This window comes from Eleutherodactylus coqui, chromosome 2 (genome assembly GCF_035609145.1).
Source record: "Eleutherodactylus coqui strain aEleCoq1 chromosome 2, aEleCoq1.hap1, whole genome shotgun sequence".
Lineage (NCBI taxonomy): Eukaryota > Metazoa > Chordata > Amphibia > Anura > Eleutherodactylidae > Eleutherodactylus > Eleutherodactylus coqui.
In genome coordinates this window covers 297,296,324-297,319,503 of record NC_089838.1, presented here as the reverse complement: position 1 = coordinate 297,319,503, position 23,180 = coordinate 297,296,324, and the positions used below count along the sequence as shown (strand labels likewise).

Below are 23,180 nucleotides of genomic sequence, written 5' to 3'. Positions count from 1 at the left end.
AATCCGCATAACTGGGGTTTTATGTCGGCTCTACATAACTTTATCCTGGATGGAGCGTCATGGTGGATCGGGCTGAACTAGATGGACGTTGGCGTCTTCAGCCGAACATATAATGTATTGTGTGGTTAAAAGAAAAAAAAAACCCTCCCATATTCCTGCTGTAGATGTCTATGTGAACCTGGCCTGATGGTGGCGCCGCCACATTTTCTGGTTAGGAGGTAGGATCCCCCCTCCATCACGCCACAGTGAGCAGTGTCTTCCCAGTCTGCATGATCAGTGATGGTTTGCTACAATGTATCAGCCTGCTGCAGTGATATGATTGGCTCAGAGGATTTCTAGGACTGGCTACAATTATAGATACATGTAAACTATTTGTTTTTGCTGCCATTCAGTGTAATGTTGCAAATGGCAAGGAATTAGAAGCGTATTACAAGAATACTTATTGAAGAGTTGCAGGACTTTTCATTATAGAACCATGAGAGCTCGCGGCCGGAAATATCGCAGCGGACTCAGACCCGGCGCCCCCCAGAGACCCTATACTCACCTCTCCGGATCCGCCACGAGTTGTCTCGCCCGGCGCACGTGCACAGTGCAGCGCATGATGCATGGGCACTGGGCTGTGACACGGATTCTTGTGGTACTTCAGCATTGCTCACAGCGGAAGTATCGCGGGACGGACGGCTTTCATTGACTGCAATTCCATGCGATTTTTCCTCACAGAATAGAACATTCTGCGATTCTTCCCCGCAAGTGAAAAATCACAGTTGATTTCTGCTTTTGGGCAGAGGAGAATTGGTTAACATGGCAGGTCTATCAGTGGACATTGCTGCGGAATTCGTGGTGGGTTGTCTGACACTGAATTCCGCAGCGATAATCCATCTGTGGGCATTCGGCCTCAAGGGGTTTTTGAGCAGGGAAAAAAAGCTTCGTTCCGGCTGCGCACAACCAGATTTTTATTGCAGAATGCGTGATCATTACAACGATTGCGATTTTCCGTTTGCAAAAAAAAAAAAAATCGTAGCATGTTCTATTTTTTTGTGCGGATTCTGTGCGGACGGCTTCCATTAACATTGTCGGAAAGTTGCCGATTCCGTTTCATTTCCTAGCAATAGAGCGGGAAAGGCAGTGATTAAAAAAACCAAAAACCTGTACTACGCATGTCTGCGACAAGTCGGATAAATACAGGCACGCGCAGCCGGACGCAGGGTGGGATTCCACTGCGGCTCCTGCATATGGAATTCCATCCGGTGGAGTGCAGCCGGCCTAATTCTTTCAAGAGGTTTTCCCCCTTTATTTTTTTTCCATTTAAATTCTTGTCTTTCTTCCCGCCTTCTAAGAGCCATCTCTTTTTTTTTTCCCCCCCATTGATAAAGCTGTGTGACGGCTCATTTTTAAGAGGTCAAGCTTTTTTTATTTTTAAATTAACCCCTTAATGACACGGCCTATTTTGGCGTTGTGGACCAAGCGATTTTTGGTATTTTTCCATCTCCATTTTTCAAACGCCATAACTTTTTTATTTTTTCGTCGGTGCGGCCGTATAAGGGCTTGTTTTTTTGCGTGGCGAGCTGTAGTTTTTATCGGTGCCACTTTTGGGTACATAGACTATCGTAAAACTTTTATTATTTTTTTTATGATAACAGGGAGAGAAAATGCATCAATTCTGACATATATATATTTATTTATTTATTTATTTATTACAGCATTAATCATGCAGCATACATGACACACTAAATTTTTTTCTCCGGGTCGGTACGGTTGCAACAATACCAAAATAAATTATTTTTTTTAGGTTTTTACGCTTTTTTTTGCAATAAAACCCCTTTTTTTTGGAAATCTTTTTTTTTTTCTCTATAGCTGCATTCAAAGTCCTGTAACTTTTTTACTTTTCTATGTATGGAGCTCTATGAGGGCTTATTTTTTGCGAGACGAGCTGTAGTTTTTATTGGTACCATTTTGGGGAATGTATGGTTTTTTGATCACTTTTATTGCATTTTTTGTGAGGCAAAATGCTAAAAATTAGCATTTTGCCTCTGTTTTTTAGCGGTTTTTTTTACGCTTTTTGTTGTACAAAATAAAGTGTTCAACTTTTTGTACACGTCGTTACGGACGCGTCAATACCAAATATGTGGGGTTTTCATTTTTTTTTTACCTTTTTTATGGTAATATTAGAAAAAGCATAAAAAAGGGTGTTTTTTTCTTTTCTTTTTTGTTACACTATTTGAGTCCCTCTGAGGGACTTGCAGCACTGTGCCTATGATCGCTGTCATAAGGCATGGCAGAGCTACTGCTCTGCCATGCCTTATCGCTTATACAGCGATCATAGGCATAGGCAATACAGGACGCCGGTGTCTGGCGTCCTGTTGCCACAGTGACAGGCCGGGCTCTCGCGATAACATCGCGAGAGCCGTCCGGAGACACAGAGGAAGCGCGATCCTTCTGTGAACTCTTTCCCTGCCGCGATCTACTTAGATTGCGGCAGGGAAGGGGTTAACAGCGGGGGGTGCATCTCCGATGCCCCCCCGCTGTTGCAGCGGGACGCCGGCTGTGACTGACAGCCGGCTCCCGCTGCGGGATAGCGCGAGATCAGTCATGATCTCGCGCTATCCCGATGACGTACCGGTACGTCATTTTGCGCGAAGTACCAGGCTGCCATGACGTACCGGTACGTCATAGAGCGGGAAGGGGTTAATGGTAAAATATAATGTACAGAAAATTAAAAAATATATAAGTGAGGAGAAATTCAAAAAATGTAACTGCGTATTTTGGGTGGGAGCTTCATGTTTGCTGAGCTGACAGCATGGTTTGCTCTCTGGATCAGTATGATGACTGAACTTACATCGGTTACTGTTAAAAGCAAAAAACAACAAATTTTTTTTTTTTAAATATTTGCTTCTGTAACTTTATTTTATTCAGATTTTTTGGGTGCCAGGATTACAACCCCCGCTCGCAGTTCTGGCATTCTGCATTTTTGTTTTTGTTACCGGCCTTCACTGTGGGATAAATATTGTGATATTTTAGTACTTTGCAAATGCGTGTTTTTTGTTGTTGTTGTTTAATGTTTTTGCTGTTAAAGTTGTCTATACTTTTCATTACACTTTTCTTTAGGCCTCACAGGGGACTTTACCTTCAGTATAATACATTGTTTAATGTTGCCATGGACATCTATGCATGGCCGCCCTGGAAGCTTTCAGAAGACTCCGTCATTTTAGCCAGGCAACACCCCCAATCACATTAGGAGGGATGCTGCTGGAGGGTGGCAGTAGCTGTCAGTTGTCATAAAATGGCTAATAGTCAGCGCGTACAGAGTGGATTTGCCTGCACTCTTCACAACCGCATTATGGATACTTATCATGCGGTTGGGAAAGGGTTTACAAAATCCAAATCTGCGTACTTAGAGGCGCGCTGCGGCCCTCTCCTGCGCTGTATGGGGTGTGCCTGATCTCTTCCCTAATTGTGATCTGTAAGGTGGACACATGAAGGCACTCTGACAACCCGTTTGCCTGACATTCGTCCCGTCTAAATGGAGCTTAACATGGCCAGAGGTCCGACGTTCCTGGCGGTCCGACGTTCCTGGCGGTCCGACGTTCCTGGCGGTCCGACGTTCCTGGCGGTCCGACGTTCCTGGCGGTCCGACGTTCCTGGCGGTCCGACGTTCCTGGCGGTCCGACGTTCCTGGCGGTCCGACGTTCCTGGCGGTCCGCAGTCCCGCTGCAGTAATCAGGGATGTCTTCACCACAGGAGGAATATTTACAATTTTATTTTACATGATGCTTGATGGCTTTCAGTGTTATTTTTTTTTTGTACCCGGACCACCCCTTTAACCCCTTTAAGGACCAGACTGTTTTAGCCCTAAAGCACCAGACACTTTTTAGGGATTTTACCCATGTGGTGGTTTTACTGCCCTATTTTTTTCCTTTAACTCTTAAAATTATTTTAGCTGTGTTTTTGTTGGGTTTTTTTGTTTTCATATAGGGCGATTTTTATTTATTTATTTATTTTTTAAAAAATATATTTTTCACTGGCTTCCCCCCCCCCCCCCTTTTTTTTTGTTTTTTTGTTTTATTAGGGTAAAACTAAATTTATTTATTTTTTTACATTTTTAGGTTGTTTTTTTTTTAATTTAGTATATGTACGGGAACGGGTTCCTCATTTTGTTTCGGACGTTTCGTTATATAAAGTGTATGGTTTGGGATTACAGGGCACTTATAGTGACGGTTTTGGTTGGCGTTGGTTTGGAGTTATTTTCTTATGTACCCTGTTTCCCCGAAAATAAGACGCGTCTTATATTAATTTTTGCTCCCAAATATGCGCTACATCTTATATTCAGGGGGTGTCTTATTTCGCCGCGGCAAATCCGTCTGTGGCCGCTAATCCCTCAATTGGCCAGCTTTGTGGACGAAATTTCTCAGAAATCTCGTTCACATGGGACAGCAAATCTGTCACAGCAAAGCTGGGAGAAGCCGGTGTTGTGGTGCGGATTCACCGGCCACAGAAACGGAAAAGCGTGCAGCCAGGTCGCTTCAAAACAAGCGGCTGAGTGCCGTGGGTTTTGAAGCAGCGCTTTCCCAGCGGAAATCTCGCTGTTTATCGCTGTGGCCAAACTGCGAGATTTCTGCTGGAAATACGCTCTGTGAGCCTTAAGAATCACACACAGGTTGCCTGACTCTCACACAGAGCCATAAAAAAATAAGGGCTGTAAAGTAACGTACCTGTCTGCAGACAGAAGTTCCTGTACCACTTGTAAGCAGGGATGGTATTGCAGCTTCCGGCCACCAGGGGGAGCTCATCATAGCAGACATGTACAGCAGGAACAGAACGTACAGTATGGACCTTTCCAGCCAGCCAGGGGAGCTCACAACAGCACACTCGTACAGCACAGCAGGGACAGGATAACAGCAGACTGTCTGCAGATCTACCTATACGTCTGGAGGTAGGAGACAACGGGGATGGCAGCAGGGGGCAGGCCTCTTGACTTGCCTGCACACTTTACTATGCCTTACTATCGAGGGGTGCCTTATATTTGGGACTTCTGCAAATTTCAGGGGGTGCCTTATTGTCGAGGAAACACTGTATATATTCTGTAATTTTGTTTTACTGATGTTTGTAATTATGATTTTTACTATGTCCCCCATGACGTCATATAAGACCTCTGGGGGTCATTCACATGTTTTTTTTATTTGACACTTTACCACGGTAGCTGGAGCATCCATAGGAGCCCCAGTTACAGAGGAAAACCTCCCCTGTAGTGACATTAGACACTGGCAGAGCTGGCAAGGGTCTAGTTTGACCCTGCAGCTCTGCTATAGCAGGGAATTCGGGCGGTCATGTGACCTCCCCGGCTCCTGCAATGGAAGAAACCCTTCTGCTTTCACTTTTCAGTACACAGCGCTCATTGAGCTCTGTGTACTCGGGAAAGGAAAAGGCAGAAAGGGTTAAAATCCCCTCCTGCCTTCTCCTCCGGATTATCAGCTGTTACGAACAACTGACACCCCGTCCTTCCTCTGATTGATTGCAGAGCAGGAAGCTTAAATCCCCACTGTTATTTTACATACGGCTGGGCTTCAAGCCCGGGACCAGGCGCCGTCTATTTACAGTGCTTGGTCCTAAACGGGTTAAGGTTTTCCATCATGCAACAGATCAAAATGTTGACTAAGGTCCCTTTCACATGGCAAGATAAATTGGAAGGAGCGTGTCTTGTGTTTACACTGAACAATTATTGGGTGATTCCGATCGCTGATTGCATTATAATGGCGTCTCTAGTCGTCGCTGCTTCCTGTTTGTCGTTACGCCTGTCTTATACCGAACCATGCGATGGCAGATGATTTACAGGTGAAATATCCGATCGGCGATTATTGAACAGCTTATCACTGATCATTAATTCGTTGCTCGCATCTACACAGAAAACCGATCACACAAACCGCTCGATCCAACGATTATTGTGCCGTGTGAAATAGAAGGCCTTCATGGATTCCACTGACTTGTGTGATGAGGTTGGGGTGAGGTCTCCTCTGTCTCGGCAGCCGCGGTGTTCTTGTTGTCGGAAGTAACAAAAACCCTGATGCATCCAACACACTCACAAACCCCATGTGATCGGAGCCGCCGGCTGCGTGTTCATGGGTGAGTTTCATGCGCAATTTATGTGCCTTGCGAGATGCACAGAAATCGCATGTGAGAAGATCCCATTGTCTTCAGTGGAGACCTTTACATAAGCAGTTTGCCCACTCGCTGCAAAATCTATCATTGTTTCCTGTGAGTCCTATGAATGAATCGCACCGCGCTCGCAGGCCGTGTGACTGGCATGGAAGTGCGAAGCGTTCTTTGTATTTTAGCTACTGGAGCAGCAATGCAGTTTTCTCTCAAAACGTGTAGCAAGCAAAAAATGGAAGGTTTATGAGTGCAGCGTCTGTCCGGGTTTCTCCAATATCACAGTCGCCTGTGTAAATACAGCTTTAGGATATGTTCACACGATGCTGATATGCAGTTATTAGTTCCCATACTATCTGTGTTTGGTAACGGCACATCCGTCGCCCACGAACTAACAGTTGGTTTCGCCTGCATGAAGGATGCGATCAGTGGACCCTCTTTTATCGTTGGTCCCCCAATCATCGGCCTCCTGATGGCTTCTCCTTGGTGATGATGGGATACTATAAATCCTGCCAGCCGGCTATAAGCAGACACTGCAGCCATGCTTCATCCGTAACGTCAGTCACATGACCCCATGACTCACAGACGGAACATAGTCAGAGCCTAGAGAGGTGCTGGCCCCTGATTGGTCTGAGCTGCACCCTTCAGAGCTAGAGGTTATACTAGTAAAAGTTTGGGGAAGTTTTGGGTTGTAATCAGGGGAATTGCTGCTAGATGTCATGATGCCAGTGATCAGGGGAATGTCCGTACGTCGGAGTCATCTCTGTGTCACAATCCTGTATTACATGAGATGCACGACTGCTGGTGTTTTTTGCTTATACTAACCCATTAATGAGCAGCCTTTTTTTTTTTTTTTTTTTCTTTTTTTTGTTGTACCAGAATTTTATTATTTATTGCTTATCAGTGGGGGTCTCAATGCCGAGATCCCCATCGATCCTGATAACGGAGGTCTCTTGTACCCGGTTATCCCCACTAGACTTGCTGCCCCCCCCTTACAGTGAGGAGGTGGAGAGTGAGTAGTGCAACGGTCGTGTTGGTGTGCTGCCGTTGTTCCCATTTTCAAGCAGCAGGCGCCGTGTATTTCTGGCAGCACCATTCGCTATGATGTCACTGCAGGGGGAGAAGAGGGGCGCATGCGACACCCTGTATCAGCGGAGAGTTATTCCCTATTGTGTAGTTAGGGAATAACCATTAATTCTGGTGCAACTCCATTAGGACGCTTTCAAATGGCCGAGAAAACTGCGCATGTCCTGCAAAGTTTCCCATTAAAAACAATAGGAAACACTTGGCGATCCTCAGCCGTGTCGGAGGATCGCCACTTCCCTGAAGTGATGGGAGTCGGTTTTTAACATAAAAACGCCCGATAACGCGCTTGCCTGCATGAAATTAGCCTTATTATATTGAGAAACTTTTCAAGTTTTCTAAGTGCAGTGAAATTGGAAAAAGAACCCAAAAGCCGTTTTGTGTGTGTGTGTGTGTGTGTGTGTGTGTGTGTGTGTGTGTGTGTTAGTGTATCTTGTCGCCACCAGGAATTCCTGGTGGAGTCAAGGTTAACAAGGGGTGACGCCCCCTGATGCTGATTGGCTGTAGTGCTGTGAATTCCTCAGGTCCTGCAAGGGCAGTAAACGTATGTACTGTATGTAGGGCTTGTGCCTTCTTGCATCATAATTTCAGCACAGAAGTTAGGGAGGGAGCCTATCACTGCGGTAGCGGCTGTATTCTCAGGTTCCTTTGGTGCAGTGGCAGTCAGGGGTCACAGAGGCGGCCGGCATCAGCCACCAGAGAGGAGGCCGTCATTTTCTGAGGTGTAACGGTGGGGAACGCCCGTCAGTCAGCAGAGAGCCGGCAGGGAGCGCACAGTCGCCGGACCGTACCCAGGACTGAGGGGACGGACGGCGGGTAAGCATGGCAGAAAAGACGGCCTTACCGCAGCACACACACACAGACAGCAGCCCACTGTGGATTGATTTGCATGCCCTGCACGCAGAAATGACTCCATAGTGTGCTGCTAGGACCTTACACCTTATCGGAAGCTGGGGGTGTGACAGGGGCTTTACTCCTGTCAAACCCCTAGCTTCCGGTGGCGTCAAGATACACTAACACTGTGTTTTGTGTTTTTTGTATTGTTTTTTTAAAATTATCTTCAGCATGTTGGAGTAAAAATAAGTGTTATTACAGCAATAAGTGTTTTTTTTTTTTTTTTTACATATGTAGTACTTTTTTAATTTTTTGTATGTGTAAAGGCTAGGATGAGAGTTCTCTGATCTTGGCCACCATGCCTGGGTGTTGGCTTGCATGTGCTGTATAGAATGCCGTGCACATCTGACATATATTGTAGAAATCCTTAGTGGATTAAAGGGCTATTCTGGTTACACAAAGTTGCTGTCAAGTGAAGGATGATCAGAAGTTATTACAGTCTGCAATACGGTTCTGCTTTGGATTTTGTCTGTTGCTCTATAAACAATCACCTTTTCCTGCACTTCAAAAGTGTTTATTCCCAGGTCGCCGTGGATACGTCCTGCAGGCATTCCAGTACTACAGGACAGGGTTACTCAGTAGGAGTGGCTCCACCACTGCCTGAGAACCTGCCATATGATATGAAATGAATGTGTAACAGTACTGGGTTGTGTCCATTGTCCATTTTACTGCTTTTCATTCACAATTTTGGAAATCAGCGAAGAGCGCTGGCTCTCATTGAAGAGTCCCACAGTGTAAAGCCCTATTTACACGGGACGAATGTCAGGCAAACGATGCCTGACACTCGTCCCTGCATGTACTCGCTCCCGTGCTGCGGCACAGGAGCGAGTATTGTTGGCTCATAGCGGGGCAGCTGGGGGAGATTTCACTCCTTGTGCTCCCTCTCCATTCACTGAACAGTCCCCCGCCCCTCTCCAGTACTGAACGTCCGCTGTGTTAAGTGAATGAAGAGGGGCGGAGGAGCACGAGGAGAGGAATATTGTAACTCTTCTTTTAGGCCTTAAAGGGGCTTTCCAGGAACTTACTATTGATAAGTCATTAATACTTGTTTGGGGGTCGGCCACTGGGAATCCTCTGATCAGCTGACCCGCCCTTCTGCTATCAGTGCAGCGGAGCTAGATGTCTTGTATGGGCTGCATACGATACGCTGTCCGTGCGCAATACATTTCATATGGGCAGTGTTCTCATGCGCATCCTCGCTCTGAACAGAGTGGGGGATTTAAAAATCAACCCCATTGCGTGTGATACGCAGACGTGTGCAGTTACATGTGCCGCCTCTGCCGCCACAGCGTATGGCTGGGAAATATGTAAAACGCTGCGGGCAGACCTGCCGCTTTCTGCGCATCGGCCGCGGGCATGGGCCCTTATGCTGCTGCTTCAAGGCTATTACTTGAGATAAATCTACTCAATAGGAGATCTCACCGCTGGGACCCTCATCGATCCCAAGAACGGGGGGTCCTGTGTCCCCGTTCCTCCTCGCTGCACACCACACAGTGAGAAGACTGGAGCGCTGATCGTTCTGCCGCTCCATTCATCTACAGTGGGACTGTGGAGATAAGAAGGCAAGCACTTGGGTATCCATTCACTGCGGGGAAGAAGTGACCCCATAGTGACAGGCATTGGGGGCGCAGGACCCTCATTTTCAGGATTGGTAGGGGTCTCAGCGGTGAGACCCTCACTGATTAGCAAGTTATCCCCTATCCTGTGAATAGGCGATAACTGGTAATTCTGGTACAACCGCGTTAACTTGATCCACAGGTACGGTACGTAGTTTGGTGATCTGTGGGCGGTACGCCGCGCTGTGTAAGTGCCGATACGCTGCCAAGTACCATGGGACTTGGAGTACGAACGATTGTTTAAGCAAACACTCGGCGTACGCGGTGCGGCTGATGGTGCCATGCAAATGTAGCCAAACAAGCACTGATTGCCTGACTTGTTGCTAAAAATCACTGCCAGCAGCGAAGACTGCGAGAGATACACGGGCCGCGGCAAACATGGTGCAGACAGGTACATCACTGGATGGGGGGATGAGTGCAGAACGCTGCGGAGCACCACTGATGGGGGGATGAGTGCAGAACGCTGCGGAGCACCACTGATGGGGGGATGAGTGCAGAACGCTGCGGAGCACCACTGATGGGGGGATGAGTGCAGAACGCTGCGGAGCACCACTGATGGGGGGCTGCTTAGTGCTAGTGCACAGAGGTGTGCAGTGTTAGGAGACCTTTCAAAGGAACCCGTAACCCCTTCCAGCCCCACATCATGAGCGGGCAAACCGGTGTTTAACCCCTTAAGGACCAGGCTGTTTTGTACCTTAAGGACCAGACACTCTTTAGGGATTTTACCCATGTAGCAGTTTTACGGCCCTATTTTTCTTCCTTTAGCTACCAAACTTACCGTATATACTCGAGTATTAGCCGAGACAATACGTTTTACCACAAATAACTGGTAAAACTTATTGACTGGAGTATAAGCCTTGCTGGACTCTAGTATATACTAGGTAAAAAAAAAAAACCGCAATACTCCCCTCCCAGCCGGCGTCTGTGTTCCCGGCGTGATACTCTCCCCAGCGGTGTAGCAACCTGCTTCAGACTTCTCCTCGCTGTCATCTCCTTGCTCGGTTTTCAATTTCCCCGCCGTCAGCGCTGTGTAAGTAAGCACTGTGATTGGATTGAGTGCCAGCCAATCACAGCCGGCGGGAAAATTCAAAGCCGAGCAGGGAGATGATAGCGGGGAGAATTCTCAAACAGCTTGCCGCACCCCTGGGGACACAGACGCAGGCTGGCAGGTGAGTATTGCGAGTATATGCTTATACTAGAGTATTTATGGTACACTTAGCTGCGTTGTTAATTTTTTTTTGTTCCATGACATATAGGGCGATTTTTTTTATTTATTTATTTATTTTTATATATTTATTTATTTATTTATTTTTAATAACCTTTTCACTAACTTTTTTTTAAACTTTTCTAGTTTTTTTTAAAATTCGTATATTTACGCTAAAATAAAGTACAGGAACGGGTTCCTCATTTTGTTGCAGGCGTTTTGATATATATGCATGGTTTTGGATTACAGGGCACATACGGCGATGGTTTTGGTTGGCATCGGCTTTGGGTTATTTTCTTTCTTATGTATATATTGTTTTGTATAATTTTGTTTTACTTAGTAAAAAACCTAATTACATAAATATGTTCCCCATTACGTCATGTAAGACCTCCTGGGGGACATTCACATGTGGTGGTGTTTTTTTTTGTCACTTTCCCCGCATCCATAGAAGCTGCGGTTACAGGGAAAAACAACCCCTGTAGTGACAGTAGTCACTGGCAAAGCTGGTCAGGGTCTAGTACGACCCTGCAGCTCTGCTATAGCAGGGAATCCTGGCAGTCACAGGACCCCCAGGATTGAGTGCTATGTACTTGGGGAAGGAAAAGGCAAAAAACCCCTCCTGCCTTCTCGTCCGGCTATCAGCTGTCACTAACAGCTGACAACCCGTCTAGCCTCTGATTGATTGCAGAGCAGGAGGCTTAAATCCATGACGTAATTTTACATACGGCTGGGCTTTAAGCCGAGGAACAGGCACCGTATATTCACTGTGCCTGGTCCAAAACAGGTTAATGCTTCCCAGCCACCATGTTCCTGCAGGACGGTCCGTGTGACGTTGGCGCGCACCAGCCGCTTGATAATATGTTCTCACATAGCAGAAAATCCACAACAAACAATCTGCACCAAATTCCACATCACAACCGCGTCGGAAAACCTGTCAAAATCTGCCCCACTTAAGAGTGACCTCTGCTGCAAAGCCACAACCCCAACAGTGTCAAAATCCACGCCATAAGAACAGATTTTGCCAGATTTTGCATTGTGGTTGTGATGAAGAATTTGGTGCGGATTGCCCACTGCAGACATTCTGCAACGTTTTCCTCTACATGCAAACATACCTGGACTTTCTGCAGGCGCATCCTCCATTCATCTCTGTGGGAGCCGCGCACAGGAAAACTAAAGCCTCATGCCCACGGGCGGGCCAGAGCCCGCAGCGGAATCCCACCCTGCCCGCGGCCGAGGACCCTGCGTACCTGTGCAGGCAGGCGGCGGCACTGACCTCTGTACTTCCGGGTTTTCTGTACTGTGGATGGTACGCACGTCTCGCCGTCGGACATGCACAGTACAGATTTTTTTTAATTAAATCTCCCGCCTTCTTGTGGGATCAGTGGCCTGTCTGCAGTGTCTGCTGCGGACGGACCGCGAATCGGAAGGCTTCCATGGACTTCAATGGAAGCCGTCCGTGGGGGAACTGCAGTGAAATGGAGCCAGCTGCGATTTTGTTTTCTGGACCAAAAGGTCCGCAAAACAAATCTGTGTGTGTTTATTAATTTGCGGACGCCCATGCTTCTCTATTGGTGGCTCGATTTGTGGATTCTGCAAATCAAATCCACCAGTGGACATTGGGCCTTGGGGACACAGCGCTGGCACAGGGTGCCTGGGGGGTATAACATCCAGCTCTCGGGCTCCCCATTCCCTCAACCTCTGAGTCCCATAAGGTAGTTTATAGGGCTCTACGGTGATGACAGCGTCCCTTTAAAAACCAATTGCTGTGAGGGTGGATGCGGCATTCACTGTACTGGAGAACTGGGGCTTCTGTAGGGGATATCCTGGATTGTCGGCTTCACGAGGACGTTATTTTCTTTGGGTTTTGTCTTTGATATATTGCAGTTGATTTCGTTGCACTACTGAATGGATATTGTGATTACCCGGCATTACTGTATGCACTAATGAAGGCTGGCGGCGACTTACCTCTACAGTATATAGTTACCCTCTATTCTTGTTACTCTTCTGTGAGAAACCTTAAATAACGAGCGCCTGCCGGGAATGTGTTCATGATTGACTCATGACGTTCAATCTTTACATTTTCAGCATTTTCTGCCCGTTTCAGTGTAGAGGTGTGACATACCCGTGTTATACATGCATGCTTTGCTGCAGATGCGCTGGGAGTTTGTCATGAAATCCGCAGGGGGATTTGCAGCCACTTTGTCTGCAGTGTGTGAGCCCGGCCTTATAGAGAGTCTGCTGGCACGGGTGAGGCAGGTACCACTTTATCCAACTGGCTGGTTGCCTTTACCTCTGCAGGATGCTGAGACTTCCCACCATAAGGACCCCTGAACTTGGACTGCGTCCGGTTACACTATCCTACCAAAAGTAATTAGACCCCTCAGCAAGAATCAGTAGTATTTATTTCCATATGTTACTACTCAGTGGGGCTCCTTTGGCCCTAATAACATTGGATACTCTCCATGGCACACTTTCTACTAACATCTGGTATGCTTCAGCTATTTCCCTCGATTCATCCTGCAAACATCTGGCAAGTTCTCTCAAAGATGGATGCTGTTCATATTTCTTGACCCGACGTTCCATTCATTGTTGAACAGGTTGGGACTCTGTGCATCCAATCCTGGAACATGGATATCCTCAAACCAGCGTAAAACAGTGTTGGATTTGTGACAAGGCATGTTGCCTTGTTGGAAGTATGGCCGACCATTCCCGACCATACCACATTGTCAGCCACATTATTACCACATTATTGTCTAGAATGTCAGGGTTCATCTCAGTGTTCATGGTTCTTGTCACTACAACCAACGTACCAAGACCATGCCGAAAAGAACGTTCTTTTTTTTTTTTTATTGCTCAACTATCCAATGCAGTACCTTGTACCATTTGTAGACGTGCTGATGCATCATCTTTGAGAGAACCTGTCAGATGTTTGCAGGATGAATGGAGGGAAATACCAGCTGAAGTGTATCAGACATTAGTAGGAAGTATACCACGGAGAATATCCGATGTCATTAGGGCCAAAGCAGGCCAACTATGTATGAACATATGGAAATACATACTACTTGTGATTCTTGATCAGATGTCCAATTACTTTGGGTAGGATAGTGTATCTGCTAAGTGAGACAGCTATGGTCCTGACGTGCTATTCCAATGACGCCTGAGGTGCTGCGTACATGAAGTCCCTCCTAGAAGTACGCTGCTGCGTGTGAAGTATTGCTTTATGGTAACGCAGATAACGGCTGCTTCTGCCAGCACTGATAACAGGACGGTGAGCGTCCGAGGAAGACAGAGAACAACATTTTACAACTGTCCCCTCCGACACAAAACCAAAGCAACCACATGTCACGTGTCGTCACATCATACGACCACATGTCACGTGTCGTCACATCATACGACCACATGTCACGTGTCGTCACATCATACGACCACATGCTTTGAATGATGCGGTCATGTAGCATCACGGAGGCCTAATGACTGTGAGAACACGCACAACTCAGCCTGCCAGTCTATAACTTTTTATTTATTCTCTTAACTGTTTTTACTCTGTTTTTAATAAAGAAGTTACAACCAAGTCCCAGTAGGAACAACGAAGGGGGAGGGAGAAGTGTAGTGTTGCTTTCAGGATCATTGAGGGTGATCCGCGATCTCGGTGCAGATAGCGGCCGGTACTGCTCCACCCGATCTCGGTGCAGATAGCGGCCGGTACTGCTCCACCCGATCTCGGTGCAGATAGCGGCCAGTACTGCTCCACCCGATCTCGGTGCAGATAGCGGCCAGTACTGCTCCACCCGATCTCGGTGCAGATAGCGGCCGGTACTGCTCCACCCGATCTCGGTGCAGATAGCGGCCGGTGCTGCTCCACCCGATCTCGGTGCAGATAGCGGCCGGTGCTGCTCCACCCGATCTCGGTGCAGATAGCGGCCGGTGCTGCTCCACCCGATCTCGGTGCAGATAGCGGCCGGTGCTGCTCCACCCGATCTCGGTGCAGATAGCGGCCGGTGCTGCTCCACCCGATCTCGGTGCAGATAGCGGCCGGTGCTGCTCCACCCGATCTCGGTGCAGATAGCGGCCGGTGCTGCTCCACCCGATCTCGGTGCAGATAGCGGCCGGTGCTGCTCCACCCGATCTCGGTGCAGATAGCGGCCGGTGCTGCTCCACCCGATCTCGGTGCAGATAGCGGCCGGTGCTGCTCCACCCGATCTCGGTGCAGATAGCGGCCGGTGCTGCTCCACCCGATCTCGGTGCAGATAGCGGCCGGTGCTGCTCCACCCGATCTCGGTGCAGATAGCGGCCGGTGCTGCTCCACCCGATCTCGGTGCAGATAGCGGCCGGTGCTGCTCCACCCGATCTCGGTGCAGATAGCGGCCGGTGCTGCTCCACCCGATCTCGGTGCAGATAGCGGCCGGTGCTGCTCCACCCAGTCCAGTTGGAGAACTCAAGGGGATTTAGTTGAGGATTAGGAGGAAAAGTGTTATATTCCACTAGGGAGGAGGAATGGGTAAAGGGTGAACAAAAAGGAGAAAGACTCTTGGATCGAAGACTTCTGTCAAAAGCCTAGAATTAGAATTATAGGAGCGTGTAAAAGTAGGGTTCTGATTAGTCGAGACGTATTGGTGTATCCAGGACCCAATTGGAAGCAAGAGCATAGTTTGGAGTAAATCCCAAGTTGTGAGATGTTGGTGAAAGATTTCCATAATGGGATAAGTTTACTTAAATTTTCGTCCTATAATTCTGATAGTCTGGCACTTATTTCCAGCTTGTAAAACTCAAAACTGTCATGTAGTTCTAATACCAGAAGACAAGCTGGACGAAACATGGGGGGTGGGGGTAATTTCTAGAGGCTGTGCGGCACTTTTCTGCCATCAAAAAGTCACAAGTTTTATTGCTACAAACAATTGCTCTGATTGGTTCATCGAGCGCCGGTTTTGATTGGCTGTGGTTGGTTCAGGAGCCATTCAATGAATGCCTGAGATTGGCTCATCGAACGCCGTCGTGATGCTCCTGAACCAATTGGAGCAATCGCTTGCTGGAGGCGGGGTATTCAAGCCCACTCACCAACAAGAGATGCTTCGTCAGCATTGAGAACTGCATAGAAGTCTGCCGGGGGGCTGCAGCCCCCTGCGGGAGGGACCCGCACATCGCCTACTAGGTTGAGTATTGCTTTTATTTTTATTTTTTTCATGCAGTGTAACTAGAGCTTAAATTTCAAGTCCTCCCCACACCCCCCTTCGAAAATCAGGGTACGGCTTATCAGGGGGAAGGTCCTATTTTTGGGAAAACACGGTAGTGGGGGTACTTACCATCCTCTGTCCCGGTGATCCATAACTGCAGCCCAGCAGTCTCCCGGTTTCTGCTCTGGAACATAAACCAGCTGACTGCTGCAGCCAATCAGATGACACAATGCTCATGTGCTGTTCTCCTGGCATCACCGCTCAGCTACTGGGACCATGATGCCAGGCACCTGGCCGCCCTGGCCTCTGATTGGCTGCAGCGGTCAGAGGGTAGCCATTCGCCAATGCGGGGCTGCAGCGCTGGATCAGAGGGCCGGTAAGCAGCCCAGCGTTTGTTTTAAAAGATCTGGAACAATTTTTAGAATGCAGCTTTACACACCAGACATTCACTTTTAACAAATCCGCCCTTTTAAAAAGTGGCCACCTTAGTCTCGGTCTCCCTCCGGCAGCTGGGCGGCAGTGACTCCATATCTGTAGGCATATTTAAGGAGGTATCTGATTTATTGCCTGCGTGTGACTTGTGTTATATAGGTTGCAAATAATGGTAACTCGGCCTCCAGCAAAACTGACTTTAAGAAGTGCACATGATAAATTTTCCCATAGCTTGTTCTCTGCCGGTTATGGGTATTTGGGGAGGGGATTTGCTGAACTAGGTGCGGATGGGTTCAGTTTCCCTAGTAGAGAAGGGACATGGGTACCTACTAAGGAGAGCTCTGTTCTGGCTACTTGGGGTGAGGGGACAGAACCAGCCTCATATACCCAGTTGCTGAATGTCTGTATCGGCTGCTCTGGGTTGTATGGACTCGGCCTCATAGCATATTGTGGCCACTTCTAGTTCTACCCACGATTCATCTATGGAGTAAAATACCAGGTAACAACCTTATCTGCAGTTCCCATGTCTGCTTAAGCCCATCTGAAGTTAGTGGGGGGGGTCTGTGGTGACCACTGGTGTTTTTGGGACCTCCGCTTACTCTTATTTAGTCTACTGAAGGCTATGTACTTGTGTGTTGACCCTTTCCATTCCTCCCATAGGTCATCCCTTATAAACAGATACAGACGTGTAATATGGCATGTAGCTATACGGCGATGTGTTATGGTATATTTTTCACCTAAATTAAAACCATTATAAAAATGTCTAATTCATCCTTTTTGTATGTTTTTAACTTTCAGGCCCTATGAGAGAAAGGGAAAGCTGATGATGCCTGAGCACGACAATGGATTTCTCCTTCTCTTTCATGCAAGGGATCATGGGAAACACAATCCAGCAACCCCCTCAACTCATCGACTCCGCCAACAACCGGCAGGATGATGCCAACAGCAGTGATCAGGCCGATGAGGGTGGGCATACACCCTACGATTCTGGCCTCCAGACGGACTTCCAGTACCCCACTCCCACCACTGAGGACCTGCCGCCTCTCACCAATGGCTATCAGTCCTCGCTGGGGTACGACTCGCAGATCAAATACGCAGCCTATTCTCAGTATCCCAATGGCTCAGCCAACGGGTACGGAACGAGGAACTACAGCACTCTGGAGTATTACCACCACCTGGAAACCGCAGCCATGCGCCCTCACGAGGGAGTGCTCAAATCCTCACCCCCTCAACCCACATCACCACCCAGCCTTCTCCAGCCACCTCCATCCTCAACAATCATCACCCAAAAGAAGACTGGTTCCCCCGAAATCAAATTAAGAATTACAAAGACTATTCAGAACGGGCGGGAGATGTTTGAGTCCTCACTGTGCGGGGATCTCCTCCATGAGTTCCAGGCCAGCGAGATCGCCAGGAGAAAGCATGAGAGGAGGAGAGAGAGGAAGGAGAAAAGGAAAAAGAGCAGGCATCACCACCACCATCATCACCACCATCGGGACGAGCTGAAGGTGGAAGAGCCACAGATCCACGAAATACAGAAGGTGGAACCTCCTGAGGAGGAAATTGTGAGTTCTGTTGCACTTGTACCTTAAAGGGGAACTGCACTTTTAAATAAGTTGAGTCAAGTTATTGACTCAACTTATTTGGAGCCTGCCATTGTTGGCTCCTCTTGGCAGCTGAAGACATATAGATTTCTGTAGACCAGATGGGCAGCCATACGTATGCTGTCTGATCTCTACGGACCCCATACGTTGTATATGCTTATCCTTATTTTTTGGTGCTCTTTTCTATCGGGCAAATAGTGATCAGTATTTGACTATTAGAAAAAAAAATCTAGAGGCAAATACCGATGACGTACGATGGTAATGTCATGTGGAACCTGTCCTTAATACAGACGTGTTTCCTTACTCTCGTCCGAAACTGACCTTTTTATATAGATGCAAAAATATGGACACGTCACATCCCGTATGTATCTTTCAGAAACACCATTTCCCACAATCGTATATGTGATAAAGGGAAAGTTCCTGCAACCCGGCAGCAATTGTAGATTATACGGAATATATATTAAAAAAAGGAAATAAAATTAGCTGTTAAGAGGAGAAAAGTGGAAGAAAAACCAAGACAAGAAAAAAAACAGGAACAGAACGCCAGATTCTAAGATAAATTTCCTATAAAACCTACTTTTACTGGTTTTCAGTAAAAAAAGGTATCAGTAATCTCACTGTCTTCTGTTCTCTAGGTTCAGCACCTACCTGCTTCGCCGCTCTCCCCTGAAGTCAGGACTGGCGTTTGGTTTCATATAGGGGATTTGGTTTGGTCTAAAGTGGGAACATACCCCTGGTGGCCCTGTATGGTGTCCTGTGACCCACAGCTTCATGTACACAGCAAGATCAACTCCAGAGGTAAGAGAATGAGTGTGTGAGACCTCTCTGCCCCACCACCTCGTGTACAACCCTATGTTTAAAGGGTCATGAATAGTTGATCGTGGGGGTCCATTGCCCAGGATCCCCTCCGATCAGCTGATTGAAGAGGTCATGGTGCTCAGGGGAGTGTCACAGCTGCTTCCTAGGCATGTGCGGTCACCTTTTGTAGGTCACATGTCATGAAAGCTGCTCAGCCCCATTCAAGTTAATGGGCTTGAGCTGCTAGGGCAGGCACAGGCGCTTTACAGTATACGGTGCTGTGCCTGGTATACATAGCACCTCTCAGCTGATCGGTGGGAATTCTGAACGGCAGACCCCCACCCATCGAATATTGATTACCCATCCCGAGGACAGGTCATAAAGTAAGTCCCCTTTAGAGGGGTTTTCCAGAACTTTAATTACAAAAAGAAACGGAAGAAAACCAACAAAAAATGTATTATCCACAAAATTTGGTGCGATCTATCAAGTTAACATGCCAAACGTGTTTTCAGCACTTTATGCTATTTGTATAGTGCTTTGTAGTCTGACTGCAGGGCAACGCAAATGGCATACTGTATATCTGCAGTTGGCACTTGATACATCTCTATGGGCAGAGAATGGGATAAAATGTTATCCAGTACCCAACTGTTAAATCCTAAATAGATCCTGATCTGAAAAGCTCCTTGAGCATTCGCATGGTGTCCATTATTCATGTGACCGCCTTAGTCAGTTACCGGCTTTGGTGGTAATGCTGCCATGTGCTGCATGTGACCAGTGATTGGCTACAGCAGTGATGGGACTTATGGACAGCAGAAGACCCCCGCGGTAGGCGGTGGGGCATGAAACACGTGAGTACTGGGTGGTTTATTTTGTCCTATTCTATACCCTTAGCCAGAAGTTTACAAAAAAAAACACCCCTCTTCACATGATGCATTTTGTCACAGAATCCACATCAAATGAGCGTCTGGATGGGGATCTGGTTTTTCTCTGCAAGTGCGTTTGAAATCTGTGTCCTGGAATAAGAAATGACATCTCACTTAATGCAGATTCTGCATCAGGTTTCCCCTCACGGATTAGCCCCATTGCAGCCCCTAATTGTGTGCAGATCTGTGTGGGCAGCAGAAAACGATGCCTAAATGTGCAGGTTTCTGCAGCGCTTCTCATTGAAGTTTCCCAGCCCAGATTTCAGCAGTGTGAAGGTAACTTCTGTTGTGAGAACCGTATTGTGTTGTACCGCTGACATGATGTTCTCTCCTGCAGGCGCTCGCGAGTACCACGTACAGTTCTTCAGCAATGAACCAGAGAGGGCCTGGGTGCACGAAAAGCGCATGCGGGAGTATCGGGGTCAGAAGCAATACGAGCAGCTGGTGGCCGAAGACTCTGCCAAGGTGGTCAACCAGTCGGAGAGACTTAAGGTGCCGTTATTCTTACAATATATTTGTATTTAAAAAAAGTAACCACTTATGGTCCCAATTTTAATGCTTTTTTAGATTTTTTTTAAAGGATGTTTTCTAATGGCAATTATAGCACTACCTCTTAAAGGGGTTCTCCGCGAACATAAGTTTTCCCCCAAACTGGCTCAACCTGCTGTAGTAACATAACAGAAGACAAACTCTTCTTTTCCTAAGTCGTCTCCACACCCGCACCACCTGAGATTGCCAGATAGGACAGGAAAAACAGAGGTTTAAAGCACCCTCTTCACTCCTCCTCAGTGTTTGTTTCCTGTCCTGTCAGCAGGCAGGTATCCAGAGAGGTGCTGGGAGCTCTTGGAGTTCCTGACCCTTTATTCTGACCTGAGTGAGGAGCTGTTTCTTCCTTGCAGAGTTGCTGTTCTGCAGGAGGCTGCCGTGGCCGTCGTCCCTGATTTGATGTCCTCAGCCGAGAGCGGTCCTAAGTGAGGGACCACAATGGACATCGTTGAGACAGGGAGCAAGTGTGGTGCTCTGATGTCAAGTGTTATGTGATAACATCTGAGGAAGGGGTGGGGACATGACTACTGTGCTTCAGTCATGGAATACTGGCGGTCCGTATAAAAGGTAGGAGACAGATGGGAAGAAGCCTCCTTGCCAGAGTTCCATTTTGGGCTAAATACAGTTTGCCTGCAGTGCAATCAAGATATAAGCCCTCCGGCCTCTGACAACCCAGAAGCGTCTACCAACTCTGTTATCATAAGTAGCCCATTTGGGTGCACTATACATATATCCACATATATCTTCTGATTCTTTCCCCTGCCGACCTTGGCTAGTTCTTCTAAAACCAAACTGAAAAAATGGGCTTCATGTATGAAAAAATGATCTCCAGCATATACCAAATCTTTACGCAAAATGTGTCTAGCCAAAGTTATCAAGGAAGAATCTGGAGAATGATGTAAAATATTGATTAGAGATGTTCGCTCTTCTACTTCTTCTGTTCCAATGTCTGTTAATAGACCAAGTAGTTTTGGTAATTACTCTGATTCTGAAAAAAAAGCTTAATTTTCTTTAAAGTTGATAAAGGTGAAAATCTTGATTATTCTTCAGGTGATTATGATTACAAAAAAAGAAATTCCTCTTCAATCCAGATGGTATTGATGAATTAACCCCTTGAGTGGCGGGTTTCCTACCCCTCTGTCGTGCCCACGAGGGCAGGTTTTTTAAATGGACCAATCATTTAATTTCAACTAATTTTCCAGTCTCGCTCCAAGAGCCATAACTTTTTCATTTTTCCACTGACACGGCCATATGAGGGCTTGTTTGTTGCAGGACGAGTTGTACTTTTTGATTTTTGGGTATATATAATGTATTGCATAACTTTTGCAAAAAAATTTGTAGGGAAATTGGGGGGGGGGGGGGGGGAAGAAATTCTGCCGTTTGTTTTTTGGATTTCATTTTTATGGCGTTCAACATGCAGAATAAATCATGTGATAACATTATTCTGAGTCACACGATTCCGGCGATACCAAGTTTATACAGGTTTTTTATGTTTTGCTATTTTTGTACATTTATAAAATTTTTTTTTTCTTAAAGGTTTGCTTTTGTGTCGCCACATTCCAAGAGCCGTACTAATTTATTTCCATTGCCGGAGCTCTAGAAGGCCGTGTTTTTTGCGGGATGAACTCTAGTATTAATTTATCTAATTTTTTGGAACATGTAAACTTTTGATCGCTTTTTATTCCATTTTCTCTAGTGGCAAAATTAACAATCTGTAATTCTGGCGTGTTTTTATTTTTATTTTTCACTGCATTCTCTGAGCAGTATAAATAATGTATTGAAGTAATTCTACAGGCCGGTACGATTATGTTAATACCAAATTGTACGTTTTTTTCTTTTTCATGACTTTTTCACACTTAAAAAATAAAAAAAAAAAGTAATTAAATTTTAAATCACCCCCCTTTTTGCCATATCTATAATAAAAAAATCTAAATAATAAAAATACATATTTGGTATCACCGCGTCTGTAAATGTCCGATCTATCAAAGTAGTGCATTATTTACCCCGCACAGGGAACATAGTCCGAAAAAAAAATAAAGAATGCCACAAATGCACTTTTTCAGTCACCCTGTCTCCCAGAAAAAATGCAGTAAAAAGCGATCAAAAAGTCGTACGTATTCTAAATTAGTACTAACATAAACAAACTACAGGACATCCCGCAAAAAATGAGCCCTTGCTCAAGTACGTCGACAGAAAAATAAAAGTTATTGTGCGCAGAAGATGCAGCAGAAAATAATTTTAAAAAAATTAAGTGTCTTTGAAAAAAAATACAAGTACTACAGCAAAAAAAACTACACAAGTTTGGTATCGTAGTAATCGTACCGACCCATAGAATAACGTTATGTCATTTTTGTTGCAGTTTGTGTGCCGTAGAAACAAGACGCACTGAAAGATGGCGGAATTTTGTTTTTTTTCTTTCATTTTACTCCACTTAGAATTCTGTAAAAGTTTTTCAGTACTTTAAATTGCACCATTGAAAAATACAACTCGTCCTGCAAAAAACAAGCCCTCATACAGCGACGTAAATGGATAAATAAAGGAGTTATGATTTTTTAAACGGGAGGAAAAAAAGAAATGGGGAAAGAAGAAAAAAAGGGGCCATGTCATTAAGGCGTTAAATAATTATAATGTACTAACTTCCTCCTCTGGGTCATTATGGCGCAGGGATACCACATGTGTAATGTTGTTTTTAATTTTTTACAAAGTAAAGGGAGACAAGTGTTTTTGTTTTTTTTATTTTTTAAATAATTTCTTTATTTTTTATT

At 46.3% G+C, this 23,180-nt stretch overlaps 1 protein-coding gene across 3 annotated transcripts in view; it reads left to right on the top strand.

Annotated features, from left to right (window-relative positions):
* The window catches only part of NSD3 (nuclear receptor binding SET domain protein 3), a 124,942-nt gene that overhangs the window by 4,924 nt on the left and 96,838 nt on the right, over window positions 1–23,180 (top strand). For all 3 annotated transcript variants that reach the window (XM_066593389.1, XM_066593388.1, XM_066593390.1), the window contains exons 2-4: window positions 17,343–18,109; window positions 18,784–18,946; window positions 20,207–20,361. In XM_066593389.1, the coding sequence (XP_066449486.1) occupies window positions 17,387–18,109; window positions 18,784–18,946; window positions 20,207–20,361 (1,041 nt within the window). In that variant the 5' untranslated portion in view covers window positions 17,343–17,386. The remainder of the gene's footprint in view (window positions 1–17,342; window positions 18,110–18,783; window positions 18,947–20,206; window positions 20,362–23,180) is intronic.